Genomic DNA, 12,886 nt, shown 5'->3' with positions numbered 1-12,886 from the left:
TGCGTGGGTCTTGGTGTCCACTTGCAGGAGCTCTGGGGTGCCAGAGCAGAGCCCCGACAGTCTCCAAGGCATCCCTTTTTCCAAAAAAATTTAAAAAACCCTTATAAATAAACCTCATAGAAATGTAGGGAGGTTGGTTTAGGGAAAAAATGGGATCACAGAAACCAGGACTTTTGCCAATTTTTCTGTATGAATGGGAGGTATAAGTGATTTTCCTTTATCTTTTATCTGTTTCTGCACATTCCAAATTTTCTGTAATTACATAGATTTCGCGTGTATTCAGAAATGAACAATTATGTTATTAAAAGATACAGAAATGAATGTGGCCATGGTCCTGGCCCTCAGGAAGTGCGGTCAGGTTGTGACCACGTAGCCCGAGGGAGGTGAAAGCCAGGAAGGCTGCCCAAGGGAGGTGACGGTGGGCCGGGCAGGCAGAGTGGCTCCTGCGAGAGCCCGGGTGCCATGTGGGGCCTTCCTGCATGGCGTCCGAGCACTGGGCCCACAGTGCAGGTGAGGTCCGAGCACACATGTGCTTGAACTTCTCCAGCGTGGGTGTGCGCCCATGTGTGCCGGGGCAGCCAGGCCTGTGGCCACAGCGACAAGGCCAGCAGCGCCCTCTCCTCGTGGCTCCCAGCCTGGGCTGCCGTCCCGTCCTTCACAGCAGCCTGGGCCTTCTGTGTTGATCACAGATGCCCTCTTGTCACCCATGTGGGCCACTGTGTGGCAGGACAGCACAGCCACCACCAGACAGGACCAATGGAGGGGTGTGGGGGTGGAGAGGTCAGCGAGGGGTGACCAGGACAGCGCTGTGTCCATCCTCGGAAGAGGGTCTCCAGGCCTGGGAGCCCCTGCTACTCGCCCGTGCAGAGCTCAGCGGCCTGCCAGCTTTGTACCTCAGAGCCCCATGGGGCCCGTCTCCAGGCCTGTCTTCAAGGTGAGAGCAGGCAGGAAACCTGTCCCCACCACACCCTGTTTGCAACTGGACCTGAGCCCAAGCCTGCCCAGAGTCCTGGTTCCCGACCCGCTCGGGGTTTTCGGAAATGAACACAGCCTGAAACCTGGGCCCGTCTCTGGCTTTTGCGGCAGTTTTTAAGAATTTGGTGTTTGAATCACTAATGACTAGAAGAAGACTGCAGATTTAATAAGCACTTACTGAGCCCCAGCTGCCAGCTGGACATACACAGTTTTTAAAACAACCCTGTGAGATAAATGTTACACCAGGTTCACACAGAGAAGGGTACTTGCCAAGTCACGCTAGCTCCACTCCTCGTCCTCCGTCGGAGAGGAAATGGAGCTGGATGCGAGCAGCTCTGCAGGAGCATGCAGGGAGTTCTGTGAGGGCAGAGGAAGCCCACCCTGGGGGAGCTGGGAGACTGGACTCCCACCCCCACCCCCTCAGGAGCAAACCTCCTGCTCTGTGCTGGGACCCCCTTTGGCGCAACCCCAGCAGCGAGGCCTGTCTTGTCCCGGGCATCTCGCACGGTGTGTGGTGCAAGACAAAAGACAGGTTTGTGCAGACCACGTGTGTGGGTAATTGTGGGCTTTAGACCCACGGTGTGTGGGAAGGACAACATCGGAAATGCCCCTGGCACCGCTGGGGGGTGCAGGAGGAGGAAGCGGATGCCTCTGAAGCTGGACGGGGCCGGGGATGGGTTTGTGGAGCAGATCTCGGCTGTGCCGGCCAGGTGTGGCCCGAGGACGGGGCGGCTCTGGTGCTGAGCCCGCACCTGTTTCCGGTCCGGGCGGCCTCCAGATGCCCCAGCCCTCTGTCACGTGCAGTGGGACCCGCGTGACACAGCAGCAGGGACCCCGGGTGGGCAGTCCCCGACTTGGAGACGTGGCGTGGATGCTGCTGTTGCATCTGTCTGTCATGGTGTGAGGATGTCTGTCCTGCCACAGGGCGGCCTGTGCTCCGCGGAGACCTGGGGTAGATGCCGGCTCGTGACATTTCTTGAGCATGAGGGAACTGGTGCTGTGACATGATCTACGGGGTGACTTGGTAGGACTGTTTCAGAAGCATCAGAGAAGGGGAAATATTCTGTATTTACTGTAGTAGTTAAAATAGGAAAAGGAAAGTCTAGGAAAAACCAAAATCATACGTTTTAACTCAGTGATTTCAAAAGCAGCCCTTGGAAGTGTCTGCCCCTTCCAGCTGCGACTCCCCTTCGGGGCTGTCGGGAGGAGGGCTGCAGGGCTGGCCCTTGCCTGGCGGCTCAGCCTCTCGCGTTCTTTTCTTCTTTCTCTGGAATTCCATAGACAGTAATTAAGGGGCTGGAGGCCAGCGGGAGGTCAGGGAGCTTCGTCAGTGAAAACGGGGATTGTTTGCCATGTACAACACTCCCTTTTTTCCTTGTGGTGAATAGATTTGCTTAGAGCCCATGACTTCTGCCTTTCTTGAGAGTTATGCAGTTAGCAAGGCGCTGGGGATCAGTCCACGAGCAGAAAGAAGCCGACTGAAGCCCGCGTCTCGCTGTCCTGCGGACAGAGCCGAGGCCGGGGAGCTGCCGGAGCGCGCGGACGGGCAGGCTGCTGGCTCTGAGACCGCAGGAGTGGAGGCGGGGGCACCGGCGCCTCGCAGCTCCCCCCCAGGCCTGCTAAATGCCGAAGCCAGTAAGTCCCTGCACAAGCGTGATGGGGAGGAAAAGACGTGGTTTCTGTCGCTCCGAGAAGAGGCTTTTTGATGGCCGTGGGGCTTTTCTTCTGAGTTCTCTACATCTGTCCTTTTCCCTGTTTCCACTGACAGTGGAAAGGGTTAGAGGAGAACAGGGGATCTTGTTTTGAGAAAAGTGAGGACGAGAGGACAGTGTGGAGGCTGCAGCTGAGGTCCTTCCTTCTGTGGCCTTTGTTGTGAGTGGAATGTCGCTGGCAAAGTGGACCCGGGTCGACGTGAACGTGCTGGACTGCGCGCTAGATCTAAACTAAACGATTTGTGAGTCGGGAGCATTTCACGTTGTTGGCTTCAGGTCGCCTTCGGAAGTGCCTGCCTGCCCTGAGCTTTCCCGTGCCGGGCGTCTGGAGCTGGGGAGGCGGAAGGGGGTCTCTGAAGGGTGGGGCCGTGGCATGGGGCAGGGGCTCAGTCTCTGCCGCAGCGGGAGGACGGGGGCCCGCGCCTACCCGTGGCTCTGGGAAGGGTTTGTTCGAGGCATCGTGGCGAGCGGCTCGGATGGGCCCGGCACGCTCAGCTTTGTGTTTACAGAGGCTCCTCTGACCGTCCCAGTGCAGCTGGGTCAGGGAACACTCACGCGGGGCCCCGCGTCTTCCCTGTTGTAACGCCACAGATGTGCGGAGGATGCACTTGCTCCAGAAGGATCCGAAAGGGAGGCAGCTCGGCCTCATGGCCCCCTGGCCCTCCCCAGCCAAGTGAGCACTGTCGCTTTAAAGCAGCTCCGGTTTTGTGCCTTGGTTTGGTCAATTTGTTATGGTTTGAAACTGTGGAGCCAGCTGTCTGCAGGCTGATGTAATGTTGCCATGGAAACCAGAAATGAAACACTTCAGCTTTCACCACAGAGTTTTCTACATACAGCATTAGCCAAAGTAATTAAAAGTTGGGCCATATGGGCTTTTCTGGAAAAATCTGCACTGGTGATGCTGGAAATCAAATGTTTCTGTTTTCAATAGTGTAAGCCCAATTTTCAACACCCTTTGGAGGGATGCATTGCCTTTTTCTGTTATCGGTTTAGAGGGGGGGTTATGCAGAGGACTGAGTTCATCTTCTGGTTTAGAAGATGATCCAATTAGAGTCTATTTTAGTGCCCTGTCCAGGGCAGGACACAGAGGGGTGGGCACCACCTCCCTCTGGGTGTGCGTGAGTGTATACCTTCACTTTTTCATTTTAGTTTATCTAAAATCTGCTCTATAAGAGTTCTGAGCCTGTTTCTTGGGGCAGTCATTCATTTTGTGTACAATGCAGGTTTATTTCCTCTTCTACAAAGTTCCTCCAGGTGGAAAGATTTCTTTAAATATAAATAAATGTAATAGTTTAATAAAAAATAAAAATTTATGTTTTTATGGTCCTTAATTAAAAAAAAAAAAACCCACACCCCCATGGCTTGTGGTTTAAAAAGACATAATGTGTTATTTGCAGCATTTGGGAAGTGGCCAATGCTTAAATGTAGAAATATGAAACGAGGAATTTAGACTTTTCTCTCTAGTTCAAAGGAAATGCATGCCTTAAACAGCATGTTTATATTAAAAGAGCTGGAGAAAAAAACTTGAATGCAAATATTTCACACTCCTCCTTCTCTGGACTCGGGAGGGAGTGAGAAGTTGGCGTCGCTCCACTAGCAGTAAGCATCTGGGTGGGGGTGTTGTGTGTTGGACTCAAGTGACTTCTAGGCTGACATAAGAGGAAACTTTCTAGTTGAAAAGTGTACTTATTTCTTGAATGACTTTGGTTTTTATCTTACTTTTTCATCATGTAAATTGTGCTGCATCTTTTTTGTCTGGTACCCACAACGTAGTAATGTGAAGAATGTCCTTGGTTGGAATGTACTGTCATTTGTGAATGGCAGACACCTCCCAAGCCTTCATTTTTCAGAAAAATAAAAATATCAGTTTAGAATTCTGACCATGTTTCTCAAAAGGTAGGATATGTGAAAGCAGTTGATTGAGTTCTTTCCACCATGTTTTATTTTCCACTGTAGGGAGTCTGGGCTGAGGAAGGGCTCTGTCCCTCAGAAGGCCTGCCAGACTGACTTATGCCGTGTATCTTTCTGTACCACCTCTTATCACAGGCCATTTCTCCCTCCCCACCCCAACTCCCATCTCCACCACCCACACACTAGGTTCGTCTTGTGGTACGGCTTGCTGTATCTTGATCATAGTCTGTACTTGTTTCTTCTTTCTCTTGACTTCAGAGGGTCCTGTTGTGAGCGTTACAGGCATGTTCTAGGTTTGTCCCATTGGTGTGCACACAGAATTTCTGTAATATGATGTTGATTCTAATTCAGTTAGAGTTGCTGGGCTTATGAGCTACATCAAGATGGCAGAATGTGTCTCGATTTTGATGAGTAATTCCGCACTGGGGGTTCTCCAGATGCTCACCACCCAGAGTGAGGGTCGTCTCTGGTGGACTTCTCCAGCCTTCCCATCACACACTAGCCGTTGGACCCAGTGAAAATGGAGTCCAACGCTGACACCACCCTGATGTCTCAGCAGCAATACTTATCATTTTTCCACATTTTAAGTTCAGAAGAGAAACACAGGAAGCCTAATGGCCAGCACCCACTTATCTGGGGTCCTCACCAGCCAAGCAGTAGCTCACCTGGCTTTGTGCAGCAAGTCTAGAGAAACAGGGTGTGGTGTTCCGCTCCACAGAGGGGAAGCACCAGAAATGCCTGGTCCTGCTGGCTTGCCCACCGGCAAGACATGGACAGTGCAGGTCTCAAGGCTGTGCGCACCAGTTTGGGAGCCGAGGCCAGGAAAGGGCTGTACACTTACCTCACGCCGTGCCGGGGACCCCCGGAGCGTCACAGCCCTGCTCCTCCTTGACTAGATCCTGCAGACCTGTTTTCTTGTCTGGATTGTATTTATTTATTGTCTATACTTGTGGTGAGACACCTAGGCTCCATGTCCGGCTCTCATTCAGAGCAGTGGCTCTAGGTTTCCGTGCACTCAGCGTGAGGGGCCGGGGTGCAGAGGACTGGCTGGGGTGGCTGCGAGCTGCTCGGGCTGCCAGGGCCGGGTCCCACCATCAGTTGGATCTGCCTTTGCTTTTTCACATTTTGAACAGCTAAAACAGAGGAAGCAGCATATTGGATGCTGGAGCTGACTTGGAGACAAAACCCTGGTTTTGTTCGCAAGGAAAGGATTGTTTTAGCCTGGGCCGCTGCTGCTGGGGGAGATTTTTTTTTGCTCTGTAATGTTTGATCCTTGAGGGAAAACAGCTGGGCCTGAACATACTTGAACTGCTGCACACGAAATGGGAAGCTAGGATGTGGACTGGACAGTACGGCTGGAAGGTCAACTTTTCCCCTTGTCCTTCTGGGAGCCTGAGCACTCGGCCGAGCCGGAGAGGCGGGAGGGAGGGCTGAGCGGTGGCCGGCGCTGCAGACAGCGAGAGGCCAGACAGCCCTTGGTGCCTCTCTCCCCATCCTGCTTGCGGGTTTTGATTTTCGGGGAGGGTTGAAAGAAGCCCACAGAACTTTGGTTTGGAGACATCGCCTGGTCCAGCTGCAGTGGGAAGCGGGGGGGCCGCACCCCCGAGCTCCCTCCAGGGGCTGGTCAGGGGCTGACTCCACACGCGGTGGACGCGAGTGTGGGGGTGGGCTCGGAAGCCCCTGACCACATTTCAGCGGCAGGAGTGCAGGGCAGCACACTCCCGGCCAGGGGCACAGCTCTGGAAAGACGATCTGACCAACTTCCCCTTTGTTTCTTTCCCAGTCAAGAGAGCAGTCGGATGACGACACAGAGGAGTTGGTGAAGTTCAAGAGGCTCCACAAGCTGGTGAACTCGACCCGCAGGGTCAGAAAGAAGCTCATCAGGGTGGAAGAGATGAGGAAACCTGGCACGGAGGGTAAGAGGCAGAGACCAGCCCGGCTGGTCCCAGCTGAGTCAGGTGGGGTAGTGTTTTGATGGGAGAGTGTGACCCCGTGGAGGGGTGGGGGCTGCTGTACGCGCAGCCCGTCCGGGTGTTGGACTGCGCTGGGCGCGGAGCTGCCGGAATGTGAGGACGGGGATGGTGAGCACATGACGGAGGAGCCCCAGCTGTGCTCCAGCTTTAATTGAGAGTTAGGCCAATTGATATAAGCTTCCAGTTGCAATTCTCTCTTCACATCGGCCCCCACCCCATAGGATGTGTTCTTGTCCAGCGAGTTCAGTCCAGATTTCATTCTCCATCGTCTCACACGCCATCCGCCCACGGAGGTGTGTCCCTTCGAGTCTCGGCAGAGTTTGCCCCTCCCGTAAACCGCCCTGTCCGGAGGCGGAGGCCCCTCACCTCCAGGTGGGTCGGCGAGAGCTGCGGTGTCGCGGCAGGGGGTGGACAGTCAGCCTCTCGCGTATAGTACGACAGTTTAAATAGCAACCTCATTCATTTCTCTTCTTGTTAGTAATGTGCATGCGCAGCATATTGTAAAATTCTCCCAAACAGATAAAACGAAGGATATTCTTGTTTGGAAAATGTAAACAAGTGAATTGGAAAACAATTTGCCTTTTCAAAAAATCACATTACCTGTTAAAATATCAGATCTATGTTGTGAGGACTTTCCAGATTGTAGCATGTTGATTTTTAATAGTCATTTTAGCAACTTTTTGTTGTATGTGATTAAAATCTAGCAGGGTAGAGAACCAAATTTCCCCATATTTGCAAAGATGAGGGTTTCCTGCTGCTTTCTTTTTTTGTTGTTTTCCTGCTGTTTTTTGTTTGTCCATTTAAACACCCCAGAGGAACACTGGAAGCCAGGGGGTCGGTGAGGGGGGGCCTGGAAGGGGCGGGAAGGGGGCGGCTTCTCGCCTTAGCTCTGTGACCACTTCCAGGGGTTCCTTGGTGTCTTCACCAGGCCGTTCTGTGTGCCGTTGGGTTCGACACTGGTTTACCCTTGGGTGTTTCTCACAGTCTCTGCTGGAATCGCTCAGGGCTACGAGGAGTTTCCACACCAGCCCAGGGGCACATTTGCCAGAATTAAACCCGAGAGGCCACCTGTGGGCCAGTGTGCGTTGCGCCTCCCTCCCTGCAGCCTTCCAACAAGAAAGACGCTTCACTGAAGGCAGAAATCCTCTGTTTGGCATATTTGTGTCAGTATATATCAGTTCACCTACTACTAAGAAAGAGGTTGGGATGAAAGAAAAATGCACCAGAAGAGGTAGCCCCTCCTGCTGCGACGTGGGACGGGTTCGCGGGCCCCTCGCTGCCCTGCACCTCCAGGGAGTTGGCCCCCTGGTGCCGCGGTCGGCCGAAGCTGTGTTGTGTTTCTGAGGGCACTCAGTGTGCCAGGCCTCCTCCGGAACGTGGGGCTCCTGGGGCCCTTCAACATGCAGCCCTCGAGACAGGCGCTTGTACTCCGCTCATTTCAGAAACCAGGAAGCCACACACACAGAGGTCAGGTCATTTCCTCAGGGTCACCAGGCAGCCTGACCCTCGGCCGCGTCCTGCGGGAGCCCCAGGTAGCTCGGCCGGCAGCACCTGGCGCCGTCCTTGGCCTGGGGGTTGCTCCTGGCAGGTGACCCCTCCTCCGCTCAGGGACGCCTTCCCAGCCGCTTCACTCCGGCTCACGTGGCCGATGATCATCGTCAGCTTGGGCGGCGCTTTCTGCCCCCCGAAGTACCTTCACAAATCTCATTCATTAGTTGTATTTCCCCATAGCTTTGTAGGGGACACTGCCTTGGTGGGTGGGTGTTATCGTGTGAGGAACCCACAGGCTCCGAGGGCTCCCCAGAACCCCTCCCTCCCGTCAGAACTGCTTCCTGCCAAGTTCTCGTCACAGCTGGACGAGGTGGGCAGGTCCCCCAGGAGCCACACCGGGTGCCGTGGAGCACCTCGATGTCCCTCCTGCAGGCCAGCTGGCCACTAAGCCAGGGGAGGACGGGGAAGGAACGCCCTCGTCCCAGGGGCCAGCGCCTCGGGGGCTTTGGGCCACAGAGCAGGCACTCGGCTGCCCCAGACGCCACCAGAACCCGGCGGGAGCGTCAGGCTCCCACAGCCACCCACTCCAGACCCCTGTGAGTGACTGGCCGAGTGACAGGCCCCGCCTGCCCTCCCCGCAGCTCCCCGGGCCCCTGCCCAGCGCAGTGCTGACTGCCCGCCTCCCGTAGAGAACCGTCATGCCCTGCTTTGGGCTGGGCCCCGGAGCTGGGTCATGGCTGTGTGTGGAGGAGATGCCCTTTTCACTTCCACCAGCACCAGGGCCCTTGGCCTCTGCCCTTGTGCTCAGGTGTCCCGAGGTGGGGGCAGGAGCTGGGCCTGCCATGGGTGCTTCGGAGCCCGGAGCTGGCCCCACCAGCGCGTGTGTTCTCAACTGGGCATAGCTCTCTGTCCCCTTCCCGCTCCCACCCCCACCTCTGTCTCCTGGACATTGAAGCTCTTCCTCAGGCTGGAATTAGCTTCAGCGCTTTTCTTCTTTGTGTCTGTATCTGCAGTTCCCATCCACGGCCCGGAAAGGCATGTTTGGAATGTCCATTCCGGCCACCCTTCCCCAGCGGGAGCGCCTGCCACCCCTCGTCCCGGACGTTTGTCCCACCCTGGCCTGCTGGCTCAGCTGGTGCATTTAATGGAATCTCTTGTTTGCTCCTCTTCACGTTCAGCTGGTGGAAAACTGCCGTGCCAGACAGCTTCCTCGCGCTGCGAGGACACAGGCAGCGAGGGTCACACCCACAGCCTGACCTACTTCTTCCCTCACAGCTGTTTGCATAACACATGCAGAAAAGAACTTGGTTTTCCTGCCAGCAAGCCCAGACCTCTCTGGGGCCTGGAGGCCTGGCTAGGTACCTGGCCCCCACGCAGGCCCTGAGGGCCGAGATGGGGCAGTGCGGCCTGGGCCCGCTCCCGTGTCCAGCCTTCAGTGCTCTGCTGCTTCCCAGCAGGCCTCTGGTCAGAGCATCTGGCTGGGAGCACCAGTTCCCTAATGCTTTGCATTTGTCCTGTCAACTGGGGATCATTTATAATTGCATTTGCAAGATGCAACCCTTTATGGTGTTTCCACACCCAAATTCCCTTGGTGATTTCATCACTTAAATGGCACATGCGTCAGCCCCATGGCATTCGTCGTGCTCCAGCTATAAAAAGCCAGCCAGAGTCAGTATTGAGGGGGCTTTCAAAGGATGATGCTTGAAAACTGGGGAGGTGACAAGGAACATTGTGCAAGGACAAATGACACTTTTAACAGGTCTTTTAAGGTGTTTAGATGGTCTAGAAAATTGTGGAGTAAAGATACTTTAAGGAGACGAAAACATGGCCAAACCCCTTCATGTTAAGCTCATGTGAAGCCTCGCGTTTGCCCAGTTTGTCGCTTCCTTTCTGAGGTGCCTGTTCATGCTGGGCCCGTTGGTAAGGACAGTGGGGCTGCAGCCTGTGTGGGATCCTAGCAGCTCCCCAAGAGGGTGAGAAGGTGTCTTTTCCGGAAACTCACAGGCATCTCCCTTTGGTTCCCCTCCAGGTGGGGAGGAGCACATGTCCGAGAGCCCCCCAGCTCCAGGAAGACCCTCACTGTGCTCTGGGGCACACAGGAAGCCGTCCTCCTTCGAGGGCTGCCCCGAGAAGCCTGCAGGGGGGGACGTGGATGCCCTCGGACCCTCCCCGTCGTCCAGCAGCCTGGACACCTGGGGAGCTGGTCGGAAGCTGGCCAAAACCTTCAGCAAAGGGGACGGCCGGGGCCTGGTCAAGCCTCCCAAGAAGATGGGGACGTTCTTCTCCTGCCCAGAAGAAGAGAAGGCACAGAAGGTCTCGCGCTCGCTGACTGAGGGCGAGATAAGGAAGGGCCTCGGGTCCCTGAGCCACGGGGTAAGTACGGGCGGTGTCTGCCTCCCCGGCAGCCACAGGCACAGGCGCCACCTTCTCGTGTCCCTGGAGCAGGTGTGCGGCGTTCCCAGGCACACGCGCGCGAGGAGAACAGACGCCGAGCACCCATGTTCCAGAAGAGGCGCCGACGGCACGGCCTGCGGCCTGCGGCTCCCGGGGCGTAGGAGGGCCCGGGGGTGCACCTCGGCAGGCGAGCGCGGCCCCCACGGCCCCCGGGGCCTGGCCCAGCTGGTGCATCCTGCCCCGGGCTGGGGCCTGAGCAGGGCCAAGAGGCAGGAGCTGACGCGGTGCCTGCTGGAGGAGGAGGCCACAAAGAGGACGTGGGCCACCACCATGGACCACTGCGCCAAAAGGGTCCTCTTGAGACTCGAGCCCACGTCTGTGAGTCGCCGAGCCAGCCGGGCGGCCTTGTCGCGTCCGTGAGGTGCTTCAAGCATATGGCCAGTTCAGTCGTGGCTGTCCCCCTTCCCGTCTGTCTTCTTGCCAGTGGGAGATGTTAGGTTTTAATGAAAACTAAACATGGACGTCCTCGCCAGGAGGGCTTTCCAGGGCGCCAGTGGGCTGTGGCCACCTGCGCACGTCCCTGGCCCGGGAGCTGCTGTGGGATAGAGAACCCTGCCCTTGAAAAGATGCTCATTTTCTCCGCTGATTTAAAGGGATGAAATTAGGGCTCTTTCATTGCAATTATGGCTTTTAGATGTTCTTACCTTTTTAAACAAGAGAAGCAACATTTGGAAATGTTCACATACCCCATCCGTTCATCTCTACATAGCAAGGAACACAGCCCTTACTCTCAGATGATAAAATGCTTTCCAGCATTATTACTGCGTGATCAGAGACCTGGTGGGAGTTAGCTTCCAGGCACCACTCGTAAAATCCCCACTGCTCTAAAAACAGTGGGTTCTTCCGAATTACTCCCACATCTTATTTTCCATCTTTTCATATTTGTGGAAATTTGCAACACTTTTAATACTATCACTATAGTAATAGTAAAAACTTCTCTTCCCCTTCTTTCTCTATCATGGCACTTTTTATTTGGGTTTTGTTTTTGTTTTAAAATGATCGAGTTCTCTTTGTCACTCATTCAGCCTCTTGTCTGTTCTGACGAGGAAGTGTGGTAAAACACTGTGGCTAGTCTCAGCCCAGTGTGCTTTGTACTTTCAGAAGTGTTCTCCAATTCATTTTCTCCGTCCTCTGTCGTGTCCCTGGAAAACAGCCCCACTTCTCCGTCGGTTGGTTAGCCTACCCTTGCGAGTGACAGTTGTGCAACATTGAGAGTTTTCCCAGATTGAGGACCTTGAGTTGCTCATGTGTCCCTCATGGGATTATGGATAATGTATAGATTCATCACATAAAAATAGTGATGTATTATCCATGTTATATATAAATATGTTGCCTATGTTGTCAGCTATAGCAATTTAGCGTCATCGAGAACTTCTCTCTGAAAGTTTTGTTTCTAAGAGTTGTGCCAACACCTCGGGTCATGGGTCAACTCAGCTGACATTGTGTTGATATGAGGCAAGCTTGTTTGCAAGCACCAATTTTTTTTTTTTTTTTTTTTTTGGCCTCAAATGGCATCACTATGTAATCTCTGTCCCAAATATCAACCCAAAAGCTGAATATTTTTATGGTACCATGAACTTAAGGCAGTGCTGGGCAGTTTAGCACTGAATAAATTATGTGTCCAATGCTCAGTTTTATTTTACATACTTTTTTTCTTAAAAGTACTATTGTATAATTAGGAAAGCAACATTTAATTTTCTGATTATCCTGAGAAAGTAATGTAAAACAGTGTTTTAATGAGAGAAATAAGAAATTTTGTTGATTTGGAGGGGTTAAGATCATTTTCTTTTCCTTATGTTCTATTTATTTTCTATTCTCCTTGCCATATCTTTCCTTCATTGTACCAAAAGTTTTCCTCTAGTCTTCAGCCTTTATCTTTATGTCTTCTGAAAATGCCATATTTGCTTGAGGAAACCTCAGGGAAATGACAATGCCTCATATTCAGTAGAAGTGGTTACTTGTCTTGCTTTTTATTTGGTCATTAAATTTTTGTTTGGGGAAACAGACATGCATGGCCTTTTGGGATTTTGTGCATTTTAAATCAAAATGCCCCAACCTGCTTTTAGCTGCATGTCCATTGCATTGACCAGATCCCTCCCCACAAGCATCCATCTGAAATGTTTCTGTTACTGTCTGCACAGAAGATGTGAGGACCACAAACCCTCACTTAGGCTTCATTTGTTTATATCACAAAGTCCCCAATTGATTTATTCTTCTCTGAACGTTCGCTCTACAACCGATTTTCTCTCTTCAGGGAGTGCTGCTTCAAGAATTGTGTGGTATTGCAGAAAAGTTTAGAGACGAACTCAAGGACAGTTTGTGGTTGTGCTCTCACTCCTCCATTGATTTAAGAAAGGGAGAAAGGAGAGT

The 12,886-nt window shown here is 53.4% G+C and overlaps 1 protein-coding gene across 1 annotated transcript in view; it reads left to right on the top strand.

Annotated features, from left to right (window-relative positions):
• The window catches only part of SASH1 (SAM and SH3 domain containing 1), a 157,073-nt gene that overhangs the window by 105,305 nt on the left and 38,882 nt on the right, over window positions 1–12,886 (top strand). Inside the window, 2 exon segments of the mRNA XM_037842581.1 lie at window positions 6,382–6,514; window positions 10,092–10,435. Coding sequence (XP_037698509.1) covers window positions 6,382–6,514; window positions 10,092–10,435 — 477 coding nt within the window.

Source organism: Choloepus didactylus, chromosome 7, assembly GCF_015220235.1.
Source record: "Choloepus didactylus isolate mChoDid1 chromosome 7, mChoDid1.pri, whole genome shotgun sequence".
NCBI classification, from domain to species: domain Eukaryota; kingdom Metazoa; phylum Chordata; class Mammalia; order Pilosa; family Megalonychidae; genus Choloepus; species Choloepus didactylus.
This window is presented reverse-complemented; position numbering and strand designations above follow the sequence as displayed.